The sequence below is a fragment of the Nicotiana tomentosiformis genome, chromosome 1, assembly GCF_000390325.3.
Source record: "Nicotiana tomentosiformis chromosome 1, ASM39032v3, whole genome shotgun sequence".
Lineage (NCBI taxonomy): Eukaryota > Viridiplantae > Streptophyta > Magnoliopsida > Solanales > Solanaceae > Nicotiana > Nicotiana tomentosiformis.
The window spans coordinates 33747284-33766710 of NC_090812.1; the positions used below are offsets into that span (position 1 = coordinate 33747284).

At 36.1% G+C, this 19427-nt stretch overlaps 3 protein-coding genes across 3 annotated transcripts; 2 read left to right on the plus strand and 1 right to left on the minus strand.

Annotated features, from left to right (window-relative positions):
- Positions 1 to 989: 989 nt before the first annotated feature.
- On the plus strand, positions 990 to 6024 carry LOC104116651 (kinesin-like protein KIN-14S). The gene is made up of 12 exons (XM_009627552.4): positions 990 to 1221; positions 1332 to 1421; positions 1848 to 1978; positions 2067 to 2166; positions 2252 to 2545; positions 2654 to 2933; positions 3636 to 3797; positions 3971 to 4186; positions 4270 to 4307; positions 4569 to 4732; positions 4817 to 4930; positions 5064 to 6024. Exons 1-12 carry the CDS (start codon positions 1215 to 1217, stop codon positions 5784 to 5786), a joined length of 2319 nt encoding a protein of 772 aa, XP_009625847.1. The 5' UTR covers positions 990 to 1214; the 3' UTR covers positions 5787 to 6024.
- Positions 6025 to 6927: 903 nt separating this feature from the next.
- Positions 6928 to 15457, plus strand: LOC104116652 (mitogen-activated protein kinase kinase kinase NPK1-like). The gene is made up of 17 exons (XM_009627553.4): positions 6928 to 7423; positions 7561 to 7602; positions 8147 to 8212; positions 8287 to 8397; positions 8488 to 8568; positions 8642 to 8719; positions 8804 to 8886; positions 10704 to 10785; positions 10901 to 11001; positions 11349 to 11388; positions 11477 to 11536; positions 11614 to 11663; positions 12346 to 12544; positions 12632 to 12859; positions 12958 to 13271; positions 13353 to 13420; positions 14896 to 15457. The coding sequence occupies exons 1-17, from the start codon at positions 7124 to 7126 to the stop codon at positions 14997 to 14999; spliced, it is 2007 nt and encodes a 668-aa protein (XP_009625848.1). The 5' UTR covers positions 6928 to 7123; the 3' UTR covers positions 15000 to 15457.
- A 393-nt stretch (positions 15458 to 15850) lies between these two features.
- On the minus strand, positions 15851 to 19336 carry LOC104116653 (putative UDP-glucuronate:xylan alpha-glucuronosyltransferase 4). The gene is made up of 2 exons (XM_009627554.4): positions 18578 to 19336; positions 15851 to 16956 (listed from the first exon to the last, which is right to left on the minus strand). The coding sequence occupies exons 1-2, from the start codon at positions 19308 to 19310 to the stop codon at positions 16037 to 16039; spliced, it is 1653 nt and encodes a 550-aa protein (XP_009625849.1). The 5' UTR covers positions 19311 to 19336; the 3' UTR covers positions 15851 to 16036.
- Positions 19337 to 19427: the final 91 nt, after the last annotated feature.

Below are 19427 nucleotides of genomic sequence, written 5' to 3' on the forward strand. Positions count from 1 at the left end.
AGCCACAAAACTTGTCTTAAATTGACAATTTGGTCCAAGAAATTTAAAAAAAAAAAAAATTGGAGGATAAAATGAATGAAATTTGCAATTCTTTTTCTCTCTAATTCACTTTTACACCTATTTTATGTTTGTTATGATGATATTATTCTTTTGGCTTCTCTTGTTGCCACTATTCTATTGTCTATTGCTTTTTTTTTTTTCTTGAGCTGAAAGTCTTTCAAAAACAGTCTTTATCCTTCCGTGTAGGGTACCCTCTCTATACCTTACTTGTGAGATTTTACTGAGTTGTTGTTATTTGTTGTTTCTCTCTAATTCACATTCATCCCATGTATGAAGTCCCGATAACGAGTCAAGTCTAATTCAAAGAAAATATTGAGCAGTCTTTTAATTTCAATTCAATGCTTATTTTGGTAATCTCATAACGGCCTCTTATATTTTGTTGGTGTCACTTGTTTTTGTTTATATAAAGAACTTTAGTCTAATATGAAAATAATGTATTATCCCTCAAACAAAAAAGCAACATGAGAATTCATTTTCATATATATATATATATATATATATATATATATATATATATATATATATTACAACTTATTTTTCTAAGTTAGTGCCAAATTAACACGAAAAATTACTATAACAAGAAAAAATTTGGATATCTTGCTAATTAGCATAAGCTAATGCCATAAATAAATAAATATATTGTACTATATGATTGCACATATCAATATAACTTCTAACACGTATAACATATACTATGAAGAATTAAACGAAGTATAGCATGTTCGGAAGGGAAAAAGGACAAAGATAAATAAAAGAAAGAAGAAAAATAGATAAGAGGATCGTATAAGTTTTATTTCATTTTTCCCCTTATATAGAGACTATAGAGTAGTGTAATTTTAGAAGAGTAATTCGAAATAACGGATAGATCCGGATTGAGTCCGGTTTGACCCGTCATCTAGACGCTCCTTGAGGAGATGAAGCCATTAAAGGTGGCTACCCCATAAATCAGACGGCCCAGATTGATTCAAAAAACTTGAGAATCCTACCATAATAAATTCAAACCCTATTGTAGACCGTTGAAGAATCAAATTCCCAAATCTCTCCACTCTCTCCCATTTCTCCCTCCCCAATTCATCACTCCATTTCTGCAAATCTTTTCCTCCTCATACTGCTTCTTCATCTTCACTGATTTCACAGTTGCTGATATACTCACAATGGACGGTACTTTTTTTTCTCTCTCTCCCCCCTCTTTCTTTCTTTCGTACAAATTCCATACTGAGATCTGTATTGTTTATAAAATTTCAAAATTCTGTGTTTCTTTTCTTTTTCAGTTCGAACCCTAGAAAAGCTATGCGAAAATTTTGATCAAGCAGTCACCATTTCTGGGGACAATTTGAAGGCTTCACCCATTCCAAATGGGGGTTCGTTTCCTCTTCACTGCTTGTTGTTTGATTCTTTACTCTTTTCTGTGTGATGGGAATAATTAAAAAAAATTAATTAGCTGTTGCGTAGACTCTGCCGCATTTTTCTTTGTTTTTGCTACTGAAACTGTTAGGAACTGTAAAGAATTAGCTAATTTGTTGCCTCCTTGTTATTTAATGAATGTGGAGAAAGTTAGGATGTCTGAATTTGTTATGCCTGATTTACCGTCCTGGATTGTGAGTTACAAAATGTAGTAGACTTTGCTTCTGAAATTAACTATCTTTTCACAAAGATGATTTCAAGAGATGAGTCCCTGATTCCACCTAAAGCTATAAAGTGAGCTGCTGGTCTGTAGTGTAGACATTGTCAATGGATAGACTTTGCCTCTTACATTTGTTGAATTGTTGTCTTTTGAATTGGTTCAGTTAAAGTCGACAGAAGTTCTGAGTCAGCGGATGAGAGTAATGGTTCACATTCTACTGCAGAAGTATGTCCATCTCAAGAGCATACTCTTCCAATTCTTACAAAGATTGAAGATCTTAGAAACAAAGTGCTCGTAAGATGTTAACTATTTCCTTCTATATGTTTTAATGGAGATATAACGAGTATTATTATTATTATTCATAACTATTACTTGTTTTTAGGACTTGAGGAAAGAGCAGGCAGCATTACGTAATGAAGTCAAGGGCATGAGTATGGACTCTTTTCCTGGTTCTGAAGCCTCTAACGCTCTTCAGCACATGAGTATGAAGAACATCTCATAACTGGTCTTTTATACAGTTGTGCGCTATCAATTCTGATCTATTTGTGGTCTCTTTGGCAATATCAGGTGTCCAACATGATCTTCTAAAAAAGAAATATGATGAAGAATGTGAACTACTGAAGAAGAAGTATCTGGAGGAGTGTACTGAAAGAAAACGTCTATACAATGAAGTGATCGATCTCAAAGGAAATATCAGGGTCTTCTGTAGATGTAGACCTTTAAATTCAGATGAAATTGCAGATGGATCAACATCTGTGGTCGAATTTGATCCATCTCATGAAAATGAACTGCAGATCTGTGCAGGTTCCTCTAAAAAGCAGTTTAAGTTTGATTATGTGTTCAAACCTGAGGACAACCAAGGTAAGTCGGTATATGTGATTTGATGTGTATATCCAAGATTCTTTTGTAAGGGATTTTTCTATAGCTTGTTGCATTTTGACTTCTAAACTCTGTAATTTTCTATTGCAGATGCCGTCTTTGCTCAAACTATGCCCATTGTGACCTCTGTTTTGGATGGATATAATGTCTGCATATTTGCCTATGGACAAACTGGGACGGGGAAGACGTTCACCATGGAAGGGACACCAGAAAATAGAGGAGTCAACTACCGAACTTTAGAGAAGCTATTTAGCTTATCTAGTGAAAGAAGCAGTATCATGAAATATGAGTTGTCCGTCAGCATGTTAGAAGTTTATAATGAGAAGATAAGAGACCTCCTGGTAGAGAACTCAAATCAACCAGCTAAGAAGTAAGTTCTTAAGCTCTTTATTTTACTGGCTTGGTTGTGCTTTCAAGCTTTGACAGTTAAGACCATAATGCTAGTTATGGCTAGATAAGAACATCATTCTGGGTTGGCATATATTTTCTCACCACAATGTAAAAAGATAACAATGTAAATGTATGTGCTAGATTGGAGATCACAATGGGCATATTTTGAACTGTAAAAATTGTTTCTGGAATGTGTTAAAAATAATTGACTAATAGTAACAAGTTTCATTAATATAAGAACTTCAAAAATTGATCTCATTAGTATATATTTTTTCACAGTAGCTAAAGTCAGGCGAAAACTATCTTTTAAAGAAAAGCCTTTCTCCCAAAAACACGATATCAACTTGGTTAATTATGTTTTATGCATTTTTATATAATCAAAAACAGTCTTCATAATTCATTAAAGTTGCTCTGCAAGATGGAATTAGGAACAGTGCTTCATTTTTATATAATCAAAAACAGTCTTCATAATTCATTAAAGTTACTCTGCAAGATGGAATTTGGAACAGTGCTTTGGATAAATGATCATAAGGGCTCAGCTCGGAGAAAATACTAGTAAATTGGCTCGCAGTGCCAGTGAGTAAATTTTAGTGAGCCAGAATCTATTAAAGAAAGAGAATATCTACGTGTGTCTCTGTGTATGTATTTTGTAGAAATGATTTTATATTTAAACATTAAACAGGTTGGAGATAAAACAATCGGCAGAGGGAACTCAGGAAGTTCCAGGACTTGTGGAAGCTCGTGTATATGGTACAGATGAAGTATGGGAACTGCTCAAGTCCGGAAGCGGGGCTAGATCTGTTGGATCAACTAGTGCCAACGAGCTTAGCAGCCGTTCTCACTGGTATGATTAACAGCTTTTACTCTGGATTCACATTCTTCTTTCCTCTCTTCTCTTCCTTTACATAAGTCCTGCCGATGCCTTAGTTTAGATAAATTTCAAAGAATTTAGTTTTATTATCCGCTATTAGGTCTCATCAATGAAGAATCACACTTTCTTCGTCTCTTTTACCTTAGCTTACTGCGGGTGACTGTTGTGGGGGACAACTTGATTAATGGCCAGAGGACTAGGAGCCACCTTTGGCTTGTTGACCTCGCTGGCAGTGAGCGCGTGGGACGGATAGCAGTTGAAGGTGAGAGGTTAAAAGAGTCACAGTTCATAAACAAGTCATTGTCTGCACTTGGGGATGTCATTTCTGCACTAGCCTCTAAGACAGCTCACATTCCATACAGGTATTTCTCCTTTCATTTGTGCATGTGATAACCACTTACTACCATTTTTCCTTTAGATAACATTGGTTCCCTCTGCACAACAGGAATTCAAAGCTCACTCATATGCTGCAGAGTTCTCTGGGTAAGACTCTTTAAAGCATCTGTAACATCACTTATTAGATAATTCTGAATTTTGTGAACCTCAAAAATATTAAGCCATCAGTTTAAATTCCAAATTAACCTGATGAAACAGCAAATTAATCCTCTCAACATGATTGTTAATCATTTTCAATTAACTGAAATATATCATGCTATATCTTCCCAACCGGGGAATTTATATTTTCTCCCACTTCTCTAAAACATACAGCTTTTCCAATTTACATTGCTGTAACCTGAAATGCAGGAGGAGATTGCAAGGCGATCATGTTTGTCCAAATCAGCCCTAGTACGACAGATTTGGGAGAAACTCTATGCTCTTTGAATTTTGCTAGTCGAGTCCGAGGAGTTGAACATGGCCCTGCTCGAAAACAGACAGACCTTGTAGAGCTCATGAAGCATAAACTACTGGTAGTTATAAACAAACACCTCTTTCAATGAACATTCGTTTCCACTAAAATGTTGTTCAGCTAATACTGTGATGCTCATCAACAGGCAGAAAAAGCCAAGCAAGATGAGAAGGAAACCAAAAAATTGCAGGACAATTTACAGTTTCTGCAGCTGAAACTTGCTAACAGAGAACAGACATGCAGAAATCTTCAGGACAAGGTAGGAAAGAAATTAGCTTCTTTCTTCCAATGGAGTTTCGTAAAACTATCTGGTAGTGTCACATTTACAGTGTAAATGTCTAATCTTTTCTGAAAAGACTCTAAAAGAGCTGAGCTTTCCAATTTCCCAACAGGTTCGTGATCTTGAAAACCAATTGGCAGACGAGAGGAGAACACGTCTAAAACAAGAAAGCAACACTTTCCCTGGAGTTCCTAGAGAGTTCACTACCATATCAGCTTTAAGCCAATCACAGAAGATCATAACAGAGAAGAAACCACCACTGGCTCCTTCAAAAGCACTAAGATTGCCACTAAGAACCAGCAATTTTTTGCCTCCACCATCCCCTCTTCCTCGTCCAGCAAAAGCTAGGAAGTCATTTGTGCCATCACGTGGCAAGGAAAATTTAGCAAGTACATCAACGACAACTGCAATTCTGAAACCAAGGCGAGGATCAATTGCTGTAGTTAGACCATCACCTCAAGGAACGAAGCAGGTTTTGCAGCCCAAAAGGCGAGCTTCTATTGCAACCCTTCGTCCCGAGTCTAACATATCAACTTTCAATGGCTCTGCTGCTCGATCAAGGAATAATCGTCTTGGTCGGAAATCATTTGTCTGGGATACACAAAGAATGTGGCAGACATCAAGAGTGCTTTCTCCAATAGCACAAGAAAAGGAAACATCAGTTGCTACACCCAGAGAGGCAACCCCGGTTGGTTCAAAACAAAGCAGTAAATTCATGGGAAGTCCTCCTTCACAAGCAGGTTCATGGAGGCCCAAGCATCCAACAGTTGTTGCAATAAAGAAACAAATTGTGTGGAGTCCTCTGAAGATGAAGGCCATGAGAAGTAGGCAGTAGGAAGTCCCTGTGTTCTTAATGATGCTAGAAAGTTCAACAGTTATGCGTCTTTCCCCTCGATTTTATTTGCACAGTGTATGCGTCTTGCTTACTTTTAGTAGGGGAAACTTTAGCCATAAGATTTGCTGATTGACCATTTTGTGCTTTTTGATATGTGCATGATAAGATACTATACTCGATTTGTAGCTCCTGAGCGTGTTCGTCGATTTATTGAGGCTCCACCCTAGTATCAGATTCAGTGTGGCTCTAGAGCTTGAGATGGACATCTCGTAGCATTCATGGAAAAATGCCTTACTGCATTAATTAAGATCTACGCACATACAAAAGGAACTTTTAGCACTTTGGTAAAAGTGAATTATTTAAATAATCTGGAATATGATTGTAAAAGGAAAAGTAGGTACTCTTTAATAAACACAATTACACTAGTGAGTATTTTTATAGTTCGAATTTACCGAGGTTATTGTATCCTTAAATACGTCTAGTACAAGATCCTTAATAGAAGGGGATCAGAGAGTTGAATTTAAAGGTAAATTATCATCTAAGATGGAACGGGTAGAACAATTATTGAAATTAATTGCTGATGGTGGTACTAACATTTCGACAAGGGACAACATTTTACTTAGCAGGATACTGAAAATACAAACATAATAAACTGTTTGGATTTTCAAATCCAGCGGTAAAATTCAATTGGTACCATAATTAGAACTCCCTAGAGGCATTAATCAATTCAACAACGAAATAAAAATTGACAATAATACTAGTAGATTGGTGTTGAGGGGATGTTCTTTTATAGGTATTTTCCCCCGGTAAATGTGTTTATTATATAAAAGAGGTTATTTGTCTTGAGTTTTTCGTATTATTGTGTAATATCTTGTATTCACCTGCAAACTCGAGGCTAGTATCTATTGCCTAGTGTCGGTTCCCTCAAATAATTCATTAATATGATAGCCAAAATAATATTAGATAATTTTTTCAAAGAATTTAACTATCGAAGGAACATCAATGATTTTATTTATTGATAAAATAGAGGTAATAGTAAAAATAGAGATTATAAAGAATTAGAGGGGCGTATTTGTAATTAACTCTTATTCCATTATTTTCAAAAAGAAATTGCCAATCACCTTTTTCCCTCTTCTCTCTACAGTAACGATCGTATATGAAAAGAAGAAACCACAAATTCATTCTGTTTCCACTCCAAAAACCCACACACTCTCTAACTCGTATCCATCATTGCACTGTGAAAAAAAAGCAGAGTAAATTCAAAGAGATGAACTGACTCTTCCTTTTCTCTTCCATAAAACCCTAGAACTTTCAAATTCCTTTACTCAAAAAATCAGATGCAAGATATTTTTGGATCAGTTCGGCGATCACTGGTGTTCCGAACACCGACTGCCGACGGTGGAGATGACGGTAATCTAGTTGAGAAGATCAATTCCTGCATCCGGAACTCCAGAGTTTTCTCTAAGCTGTCGCCTCCTCCGCCGGCGTTGCCCTCACCAAAAGCCGTTAAAGATGGAGGTGATGCGGCTCCGCGGCCTATCCGGTGGAGAAAAGGTGAGATGATTGGATGTGGCGCTTTTGGACAGGTTTATATGGGAATGAATCTCGATTCTGGTGAACTTCTCGCCGTCAAGCAGGTCTTTACCTTTGTACTACTTTTTTTTTTTAGGTTTTGGAGTTCCAATTTTGTTTATCTTAGTGGAATTATTAGGTATTAGCCTTTTTTTAAGAGTGAGTCTGAAGGTGTTTCCGATTTATGATGTTTTTTCTTCAGGTTTTGATAGCTGCGAACAGTGCTTCAAAGGAGAAAGCTCAGGTTGGAAATGGCGATTGAGATACTTTTTATTTTGTTCACAACTTACAATGATATAATCACTCATTCTATGAATATTTGGTTGCACTGACTGCTTGAATTGAAATTTTCAAGAGACAAAACTTTAATCGGTTAGATTGTTGCTATTGTTTGATTATACAAACTTTAATCTGCTTCTCTTATGACGGTAAAAGCCTGCTAGAATAGTTGCATTTTAATAGAATGAAGCTGCCCTCTCATCGTAGTTCCCTGCTGCTGTACTTACGTTTAGTTGGAGAATGTGACCTTTAACTTTTCTTTTGTACGCTGTCCATTGATGAATGGGACTTCAATTCTTTAGCTATTTATTTGTTTGCTTGTAACAACTGACATTGTGTAAAAGGAGATGTTTCTGTGACAGCTATGTTAAATGGAAGGTCGTTATATTGAATCTGAGGGGCTTAAAGACATCTGACAGACTGTTGTGTATCTAAATTTTTGAGATTATTAGTTTCTAGTTTAGCTACTGTCTGATACATTCTTCTGGATTCTTGATTGTCCTGAATAGTCCCACGTTAAAGAGCTTGAGGAGGAAGTCAAGCTTCTCAAGAATCTCTCGCATCCACATATTGTTGTAAGTAAATCCTTGATCTCCTGTCTGGGGAATTGTTGTCCCTGAAATACTCAGTTGCTATATTGCGTTGTTAGAGATATCTTGGAACTGTGAGAGAAGAAGACACATTGAATATTCTGCTGGAATTCGTACCTGGTGGATCGATATCATCCCTTTTAGGCAAATTTGGATCTTTCCCCGAGCCAGTAAGTCATTTACGGTCTTATTTTCCACCCTCTTTTGATGTATGATTCTTTTTATTGGATGTCTCTATCTAAGACTATCTTCCCTAGTAGGTTATAAGAACGTACACTAAGCAATTGCTCCTAGGGCTGGATTATCTTCACAAGAATGGAATCATGCATAGAGATATTAAGGTATCATTTTTCCTTTCTTTTCTTGCTATCGAAGTATGACCAACAATAATCTCGTATACTAATTTGGGTTCAGGGGGCCAATATCCTTGTTGATAACAAAGGTTGCATAAAACTGGCTGACTTTGGGGCATCAAAGAAGGTTGTCGAACTGGTATGTCTACCATCCATTATTGATCTGTATTTGGTTTAGTTGGGATGTAATGAAGAGGATATTGATGAAACATGTTCACAATAGGCTACTATATCAGGCGCCAAGTCCATGAAGGGCACACCATACTGGATGGCTCCTGAGGTCATTCGCCAAACCGGTCATAGCTTGTAAGGACAATTACAGCATTGTATTGATAAATTTGTAGCTTATTTTCTTGTTTGATCTGGATTGCAATATGTTACCTATCTGTTGTATCACTTTAATGGTTCTTATTTCTAGTTTGAGCCCACATTTTGTTTGTTTTGCTGATTACTTGGAAGTGCACCGTTGGTTTTACAATGAGTCTTAGTTTTGATTTTAATGAGACACTATAAGCATAAGATCAACTCATTAATTCTGATCATACTTGACCATGCTTAATTGCTGCAAATTTAATTGTGATTCGTGAAATTGAGTTAGTGTTCTCTTGTGCTCAGACAAATGTTCTCAGCCGTTTCTTTATGATGAGCCTAACAGTTTCTTCTCTATGACAGAGAAACATTTAGCTTATCTATGTTACTTTAACTTCCATTTTTCATTTTTTTAATCTTTCCGCCTCTCGCTATTTTTAGAAGAATCATCCAGATTTTGTTTTCGAATTGTCACACCTTTTTGTAAGCATTATCTTGTTTTGCTTCTTCAATCATAATGGTCCTCACTGGGTCAAAAGTTTTCTGGTGTTAAGCATTTATGTCTACCACCTTTTGTTTTCATTCCTTATCCAGCTCATATGCTGATTAGTGTTCTGAAACTTTGCCACCCTCCTGAGGTATGAACATGCTTTCAAGCTCCATGCCACCTTACTTCTTATCATACTCTGGGTATTTCCAACTTTAATGTCTTTATTAATCACCAAAAAAGTCGCTCTCAAGTTTAAATTCTAGCTGGGACAAAAAAAAAACTAGTTGAATTTTCCCATCTACTCAGGTCTTGGTGGTCAGAGTTGTGAGAAGCACGGGAGAAAATTATATTATTAATTTCCTATTCAATTCAATTATAATACAACGAGACCTATTCAATTCAATTATAATACAATGAGACCTATTTATACGATACATATCCTACTCCTATTCTATGTAGGAATAAGACTAATTCACGTTAGTTACATAACTATCTAACACTCCCCCTCAAGCTGGTGCATACAAATCATATGTACCGAACTTGTTACATATGTAACTAATACGAGGACCAGTGAGCCACATGGTGAAAATATTTACAAGCTGATCATTCGACTTCACAAAGATTGAGAATATGAAATAGTAGTGAAAAGAGATTTGTTACCAGAAATATGATCAGATGCACCTGGATCAATGAGCCGAATCAGAGGATGAAGATTGGGAGACACAAATCACGCTATTTTCTGTTTGAACAACGAAAGCTATCTCTGAAGTGCTTTGTACTGAAGGAACTCAATATAATCCGGTAGAGAAACAATCCAACTATTCACGCCGGAAAAAGTGCATTGTTCACGTCGGATTTCTCTTCTCGGAGTTGCTGGAATTTATACACAACGATAATTTCTCACGGTTGCACTGATACCATGTGAGAAAGCACGGGAGAAAAATATATTATTAATATTCTATTCAATTATAATACAATGAGCCCTATTTATACAATACATATCCTACTCCTATTCTATGTAGGACTAGGACTAATTCACGTTATTTACATAACTATCTAACAAGAGTTATCCAATACCTGTGCTGGTAGGAGGTAGCAGGTGGCTAGTGGAATAGTCTAGGTGCACACAAGTTAATACTTAAGCCTGTTAATAGTAGAACAGAACTTTCTGATGGAAAGAGGAGTTTCTCGGTGAAAAAGCAATTCTTGTTTTTGACTAGATGTATGGTTCTGATTCTGTTAGCCTTTGCAGCATATTCCTTGAATTGATCACTTCAGCATAAGTTCTGCTGGTAATTATTATGTCCTTGTATATGAATTTCAGCTCTGCTGATATATGGAGCGTAGGATGTACTGTAATAGAGATGACTACTGGCAAGCCACCCTGGAGCCAACAGTATCAAGAGGTATACACTTCATGCAGGTCTTGTTTAACTCTTTTATATTCCTTTTTGGCATTTATAAACTGGTTACTATCTGCGGGTGCACTCATGCTTTACACTTATGCTGTGTTTGTTTTAGGTTGCTGCGCTCTTCTATATTGGGACTACAAAAGCTCATCCTCCAATCCCTGAACATCTGTCTGTTGAAGCAAAAGACTTTCTGCTGAAATGTTTACAAAAGTATGTAGTCATCGCTGTATCTGACTCCAATCGAAGTCCAATAATAGCGCAATAAATATTGATGCCAAAACCATTTAGTTCACACTTCACGGCACCATGCGCTTTGATCTTCGTAGTAGACATAGACATGACAGCATATAGAGATGATATTCAATTGGAGAGAATATAGTTTTGCATGATTTCCTTCTTTGCCAAGTCTCTGATGTTTGATTGACTCTTTCTGGATTCATAGTGTAACCACTAACCAGTAGATATAGTGCTGCGTTCTTGACATCCTTGGTTTGGTATTTTATCTGTTATAGTTATCCCTACTTACACCATTAATGAGACTAAGATATGGCACGCAGGGAACCAGAGTTAAGACTATCAGCTAGTGAGTTGTTACAGGTGATTTGATTTGACCTATGACAATCTTTTATCGTTTTGTCTCTCTTGTACAATGTAACAATATGTTCATTCTTGGCTTCACATGTAGCATTCATTTGTCACTGGTGAAGCACAACTATCTCCTCCTGACGGTTCTAGCTCCATGATGGTCAGTTTATCTACATCAATTGGCAATATAGTTAATATTGCTCAAGCACTTACTTTCTGAAATTCATTTACTGATAGGGCAAATCTCAAGCTCATTCTGATTCAAATGGGCATAACAGAAAAAGCGTGTAAGTGCTCTTAAGGCTTTTTTCTAGCATAGACGGTAGCATTTGCATCAAATAATCCCAAAGTCCTAAGAAGAATCAAAGCTACGATTTCACTACCTAAATGCTAATGTCAACAGACAGAGAGAAACTTTGAAATCCTTTGATTTGTAATATAACAACTATGCCTCAATCCAAGTAAGTTGGGGTTGGCTATATTAATCCTCACCGTCCATGTTACTCCATTTAAGCTCATCTCAGTCTAGTATTATATAAAATAAAATTAATATTAAAAATAAAAAGTACTCAACTGAAGTTCTTTATATTTTCTACCGGCATATATCTCTTGCAGGACTAAAAGACTCCTAAAAATATTGGCCCTAAAGTAAACTTACTAGCATGACTAAAACTTAATCCCAACTAATTGCTAATGCTTATATAGATCTTTTTCTTTCGTTGTGCTATATTCGTTTGGTATTTAGGATATGATATGATAACTAAATCGATAAGATACGCAGTGCATTGAAGAGTGCGACAAAGAAAGCCTCTAGATTTTGACCTTGAAAGTTGAAACCTGTATTTATCTACTTGTGAAATAGCTTTTGGCTGCATTTCCAATGGACAATATGGATTATACATTTCATTGTAGATTATATGGACTATTCCGTAACTATGTCTAATACCTTGTTGATTGAATGACAATCAGTGTTGGTTCGATAGACACCTGCAACTTGGGTACCTTGAACATCTCAACAGAAAATGCATGTACCTTGTCGGAGACTGGACATATGTGGAGAGGAAACAGTAGTGATGATGATATGTGTCAGATTGATGATACTGATAATTTTTTCTTGGGTGGAGGAACAAAGTTAAGCACTGCTAAGACGGTGGATGACTTCAATAAGGTATTAAGCGTCTCTGCTTGCTGTTTTGTTGCTAAAGTATATATATTACACTGGAGTTGATTTCCTCTACATCGTCATGTCAAGTAGAGTTTCAATCCCATATCTGAGCCCTCTGATGATTGGAACTGTGATTATGGCATGACTCCTCAATCACAACAAGGGAATGCAAATATAGTTAACAATCAGGAAGGTGGCATAGGCGATGGGATTTCAGTCTCGCCTAACAACAATTCTGCAGTTTTTTGTGGTCCTTCCATATCAGAAGATGAGGATGAGCTTACTGAGTCTAAAATCAGAGCCTTCCTGGATGAAAAGGTTCCCACTTCTCGTGTTGCTTGACATTGCTCTATGCAGAGTTATTCTTACATATTTCTATCTTTGTGTTTAAAGTGTATCGTTTTATTTCTGTATAGGCTTTTGAATTGAAGAAACTGCAGACACCTCTGTATGAAGAGTACTACAACAACAGTTTGAATCCTTCATACACTCCGCAGTTGGCTGAGACTGCAATTGATGAAACCACTCCAAAATACTTGAAATTACCCCCAAAAAGTAGGTCACCAAGTAGGGGTCCTATTGGAAGCCCGTCTACAGGAGTTGATATCATCAATAGTACAAGTCCCGGGAGCAGCAACAGGCGAACATCATGCATTGGCAGTGGAAGCAACCAAGACTATGATGACAGTTCACCGCAATCTAATGAGCGGAGGCAATCAAATAGTCCAATGTAAGTTTGTAGATCAACTTTCTTTTGTCTTGATTTTCTTTTTGGTTTCTGTAATTTGAAGATATGTTACTCTGTCTGTAGTGCAAGTTTTAGTGAGATTCAGAGGAAGTGGAAGGAAGAGCTTGACCAAGAGCTAGAAAGAAAGCGAGGTAAATCTTTGCTTCTCTATATGATTATCTGGTCAATGCTCTTCCCTCACTCTGCTCATGCATGGTTGTTCTGTATTGCCAATTCTGTATATATAGGTTTCATACTTTAAAACAGGATAAAAACTTGATCCGCCACGTTCTCAAAACAAAACCAAGGTTCCTCTCCATTCCATTTCCACCATTCGTCCTTTTCCATGAAAAGATATTTCAAATTATACTTTTTAAATTATACTTTTCCATGATGATATGAGTTGATCAAAATAAAAGGTGGAGGATCCATATTGCCCACCCCAACTTGTGTGAGACTGAGGCGTAGCTGTAGTTGTAGTCTAGTACTTCTGTAAATAGTTTTAAGGACATTTAAGTAACTTAAACAAAAAAATTGTTCAGCATTTTTTTTGCCAAATACATTAACTGTAGTATTAGTTTTAACACTTCTATCCAAACTCGTAACTTCTTATTTATAAAATCTTCTTCAGCAGTGCTTTTGAACACCTAATACTTCTCAGTCACTTTTAATCAGAGAACCCAAATGGACTCTTTGTTGCTGTAAATTATTATCTATCTATTAGATAGTCTCATGAAACTCACAAATCTTGTAGTTTTTTTCCCTGTAGAAAGATCGTTATATTTGGAAGTTCTAATCGCCCTTAGAAATTATTTAACGGATGTTCTATTTAAAAGTTAAAACATCGCTTGTAAAGTTGTTTAAATATTTCTGGCAGTTGGATATTCATCACTTCATTCCCTTAGGGCTGTTATCCAGTTACACTGTCACTGAGAACTTGGAAATCATGCTTTTAAACCCATCCTAGGAGTCATAAATATTGTCTCCTGCCTGACCCTTTGTTCTGTTTATTGTTGAATATAAGAACATCTTGTGAAGCCTGGTGCCTGAGGGACCTGTAATCCTGTATTTTTTAACATTTTCTCAATCTTTATACTTGTAGAGAGTACAAATTTTCTTAGAGAAGTTGCAGACGTTATCCAAAGTTTTAAGAAATGATCCTAGCTAAAAGTGCTTAGAAATCATGAAACTAGAGTCCCCAACCCTCTTAGTTCTGCAGAATCTTCTGCAAGAAGCATGGGGACTTCTAACGAGACCAATTCTGGTAGGTTCCTGATACCAACCTTGCGTAAACACTGTCAATTCCTAGTTATTAATGGTCAAACGTGGGGGTGTCTTTGTCCCTACGAACCGTGCTACTGCATCAGACTAGTAAACTTGCAGATTAGGTCATCTTTGAATGGCTGCTGCTATTTACTGTAAAGGCGGTTGGGTTTAATTCCAGAGCTAAATGCTAACTAGTTTATCCCCCAAAGCGAGCCTGCTTAATCTTTAGCTTCACTGTTCTTTTGTTAAAGTGGAATACAGTTGAATCTAATACAACTTGTTGGAGAGAAATATTTGGAGCCACTTTCCTGGTTCTCAATGGTAGAATATCCTAACTACAAAATGGGTGCATTGGTTGCAGAAATGATGCGTCAAGCAGGTGTGGGGGGGAAAACATCTTCTCCCAAGGATCGAGCTTTGAATCGACAGAGAGAGCGTTCAAGGTTTGCATCTCCAGGAAAATGATTGTATATTTCTGTATCCGCATTCATAGATCAAGAGGTTTTTCGCCCCCTTCTATGAAGCCTCTTTACTGTATATGTTACACTTGGGGAAAAAGATGTCCAAAAAATCTAGTCACAGGATTGATCCATGTGCTGTGGTTTGCTTCTACCTCACAAGCCAGCAACAAAATGATATGTTACCACTCAGGGATTGATCCTACTTCCAAATTTTTCCTTATATTTTTCTTTTTCTCCTTTTCAAGGAAAGAGGAGCAGAGTTTATTGTATGTTCTTGAGTTGTAAAATTCCTTCATGTAGGGAAATCAGGATAGGTATGGCAGATTGTAGCCACCAATATGTCCTGTTCCACTTTCCTATTAGGATATGTTTCCTGTCATATTCTGAAGTTCATATGTAATTTGCTTGAAACTTATGGTTGTTCCGAGTGCATTTATCTGATCTTTTCTTTTGAAATGTAAAGTTTTATTAATCCAGCACTGAGGTCTTATATATGTCGAGAGCAAAAGACAAATTATCCCAAATCTAGCCTTGTATGGATTCTATGTGCTCTAATATTGATTCTGCATCATGCAGTGGTTCTTTACACCGAAATGAAAACTAAAATATACAATTCCTTGTGATCATTATGTTTGAATTATTTGATATTTAATATTTTAGGTGTGATAGCGTGTCCATATTGATCCCTAGGTTAAAGTACTCGTGCTTAATACCAAAAATTAGAACTGGCCTGAACCTTGATTGATTAAATTGGACTCAATTGCTACTCGTGCTAGTCATAATTTTCCGTTTACCTCCTATTATCTGAAGTGAAAAATAGTTGAACCACTTTTTAAGAAAGAATGACACACGATGTAATCTGTTTTTGTTTCATTATCCAAAACTAAAATTACGTTTTTTAGCAATTACAAAAGTAAAATTTCCCAACCTCTTCCAATTTCATCCTGGACATAGAAGTGGTAAGTTTGACATTTACTATTTAATGATAATAGATCGAGGGAAAAATAATACAAGAAGCAACAAAGAAGTACTTTTGAAGAATTAGTAAATGTCGGAATCGGAAAGTCTTCTTGGGTCCTTCACTTGGATTTTCCAATGACCATCAGAAAAATTAGCAGCCTTAGCCTTGTGTCTCTCCAATCTTATCCTTGTATCCATCTGTGGAGTCAAATCACAAAACTTCTGAAGCTCCTTAGGCATCAAGTCATATACTTGCCACCATTTTGCATGAATTCGATCATTTGGAAAATCCCTATATTCCAAAACATCCCAATTGCAGTCATAATCTTTGTAACACATCCATGGCTTCAAACCTAAGTAATGCATTGCATATGCATCCTCAGGATATTCATATTTTCTACGCTCATCTGTCTGGAAATTCTTGAGATAATTCAGTTTAGCAGGCCACCTATGCCACCAAGAAAAAACCTCATTCAAAAACCCTTGATCACCTCCATTGTATGAGACAATAGTGAGGGTTTTTTCCATTAGGGTTTTGAAAGTACATTCCGATGGCTCGATTATCATGATCCCTGAGTTGAACACGTGCCTACAGTTTCCAGCTGCTGATAACTGAGAAAACATGAAGAAAGGATCAAGATTCTTGAAGAAAAGGAAGTCGGAGTCTACGAATATGAGTTTATCATATTCTACTAGCTGCCATATTCGGAGCTTGCTGTAGTTCCATTCATTGTACGTTCCTCTTTTTGCATGAGGGTTTCTTATTCTCTCGATTACTTTGATCTTCCATCCTGCTAGTTTTAGAGCATTGATGCTTTCGTGTGATATTGAGTTATCAACTAGGAGAATGAGGTCTTTTGTGGAGTTAGATAAGATGATGCTTTGTGCTAGAGCTATTGCTCCACAAACATATGATTCTGAGGAGTGAAGAACAGTTACGTAAGCCTCTCTTGGCTTTTTGTTGCTCCCCGACGAAGTATATTTTCTCCATTCTTCTTGACCTAGTATTTTCAGCCAAGGTAAATGAGTGAGCTGAAATCCTTTAAACGTACTACATGGCAAAGAGAAAAAGTAAACGAAATACTTAATTATTTGTCCCAAAAATGCGTCTTAATTTTGAATCACTGTGAAGCTTTCAAAAATAATGTAAACTTTTAAATTTTGGGATCTTAAATTAAAGACTCTTGTAACATACACCAAAAATGTCTATTGAATTTTCTGACCTTAAATATGTTATGGCACTTCTATAAGGGGTTGGTAAAATGAGAATTTTGACTTAAGAATCGCCAAATATAAAAAGTGGCATTCTTTTGAATTTTGAAAGAATGTCATTTTTTCTATACTCTTCAGTCTTCATATCCTTTCAAGGAGAAAAAAGGAAAACTTTTTCTATACTCATATCCTATCAATATATGTTGAACTTTGACAAATACATGAGACCTTATTTTCTTTTAACTAAAACTCAGATTTGAAGAAGGTGACACGTTAGTTCCATTTTTGACCCTTTCTTTTCTCGGCCTATTTCTTTTCTGATATGGTACACTATTGGATTACACTCACACAGGGGATGGGGGATGTACTAAATATTATTACTAGGAGAATAACTGAATTAAATTTTGTGATTTTATTTAATCCTTTTAGTAAGTTGTTTACCACCATTGATTCATTTCCGTAATATCTTATTCTAGATTCGAAGCACCTGGGTTCAGATTGCGGTATAGACACTTGGATAAACGGACTTTAGTTGAGTATTCATTCCTTGCCAAACTATAAAACAAATGCAAACCAAAAAAAAAAAGTGTACGTTAAATTATCTTGATCACTTACAGATGCAAGTTAAACAAGTGAAATTTATCGAATTACTATATTATTTGGTGGAATGTTGAAAAAATTCATAGCACTTAAAGATTTAAGACTTTAGTTGGCTCCACCATGTATGGACGTTGATACTCTCTAAAGTGATATGTATGTCAATACCATATACACAAAATAATTATGTCTACCTAAGAATTTTAACTAGAAGATGTTGTCGAAGATCCAAACTGATCCTTTGCTGCCTTGTAAAGGCAACATGAAAAAAATTCCAAATTGCCCCTTCTAATATTGCCTTCTAAATGAAGGATTAATGAAAGAAACATTCATTTTCTATATCTAGCAAATTTTTTCTATCAAGATTTCTAGTGCATTTATACACTGCTTATTAAAGAACATATTCCCAAACAACGCATGTGGTCAATTGCTTCAGAATATTACCGTACCATCTATATACATATATTCAAAGTACAAAAATGATATGCCTCAAATAAACAAGGAAATGCACCCATAAGAAATATAATCAGTTTCCTGCATATTATTTCCACTTTCCCGTGATCTTGAAGTTGTTACATTTGCTCCTAATTAATTTATCCAAAAATAGACGACTGCCGGATTCACTATTTACTTTTTCTATCCGATATACATTATATCCGATATACACTGATTTTACATGATTATACACATATTATACATGAATTATACTTATATTATATATTTGTCGACTATTTTTAGTTCAAGCGGTTGGGTTAACGGTTATTTAGGTTAATTCTCCTAACATAAGTTCTAACATTAAATTTTTGGACATACCTGATTCAGCAAATGGACTGGCAAGTAGGCAAGTTCCAACTGGCAAGAGAACTTTCTGCTTCAGTCTTCTCAAATCAGGCTTGTAAATCCATGCATTTCCTTCATACCATATTTGATCATCACACCTGAAAATCTCAAGCATAGGACTACAAGGTCCTACGAAAACAACGTATATTTCACGAGAAACATCGCGAAAACCCCATCCATTTTTTACTAAAAGATTAGCCACGACTAGGTTCACTTGTAACCTAAAAACATTGGTATCATTTGCACAAGGAACCCTAGCTAAAACCACATCCAAATCTGAATAATCGTCGAGCTCTGGCATAGGAATTTCAGGACATTGTGATGATTTCTGAAGTACATTTTCATCGATCCATTCTGGGAATAAGTCCTTCCACATAACACTTTGATTTACACGACGAAAATGAACATTGACTAGTTCTGCTTCGTCGTGTAGATCTTTGACTTCAACGTTGGTTCCATACACGTTGACTAGTCCGATTTTGAACTTTGTATTCTTTGTTTCATTTTCGAGATATTTGTACCAGCTAGGTTTTGTGACATGCCTAGGGAAGATTTCTGTTGGTTGTTTCTGATTGTGTAAGGTGTGGATTATGGTTTCATGGCGTTTAGGGCTGTGTGATATACTTAGGTAAACGAAGACTATGAAAAAGGAGATTATTGAAAGGGTGAAAAGCTTTGGTTTGGAGTGGGAAGACTTGGAACCCATTTTTCAAGTTTTGATTCCTTTGAATACGTGAGGTGTATTTGTAATTAAAATTTATCACTAAATAAGGAAATTAATTTAAAGGAAATTAGAAAAGTTATTTGCATTCACGAAAATTAG

Excerpts from the sequence above, each read along its gene's own strand:
- LOC104116653 (XM_009627554.4), bottom strand. The coding sequence starts at position 19,310 with ATGGGTTCCAAGTCTTCCCACTCCAAACCAAAGCTTTTCACCCTTTCA. Across the intron at positions 16,957-18,577 it reads CAGTCCATTTGCTGAATCAG|GTCAAGAAGAATGGAGAAAA; the intron begins GTATGTCCAAAA and ends TGAAAATACTAG.
- LOC104116652 (XM_009627553.4), top strand. The coding sequence starts at position 7,124 with ATGCAAGATATTTTTGGATCAGTTCGGCGATCACTGGTGTTCCGAACA. Across the intron at positions 8,398-8,487 it reads TTGGATCTTTCCCCGAGCCA|GTTATAAGAACGTACACTAA; the intron begins GTAAGTCATTTA and ends CTTCCCTAGTAG. Across the intron at positions 10,786-10,900 it reads GGAGCCAACAGTATCAAGAG|GTTGCTGCGCTCTTCTATAT; the intron begins GTATACACTTCA and ends TGTTTGTTTTAG.
- LOC104116651 (XM_009627552.4), top strand. Across the intron at positions 1,979-2,066 it reads ATCTTAGAAACAAAGTGCTC|GACTTGAGGAAAGAGCAGGC; the intron begins GTAAGATGTTAA and ends ACTTGTTTTTAG. Across the intron at positions 2,546-2,653 it reads CAAACCTGAGGACAACCAAG|ATGCCGTCTTTGCTCAAACT; the intron begins GTAAGTCGGTAT and ends TTTCTATTGCAG.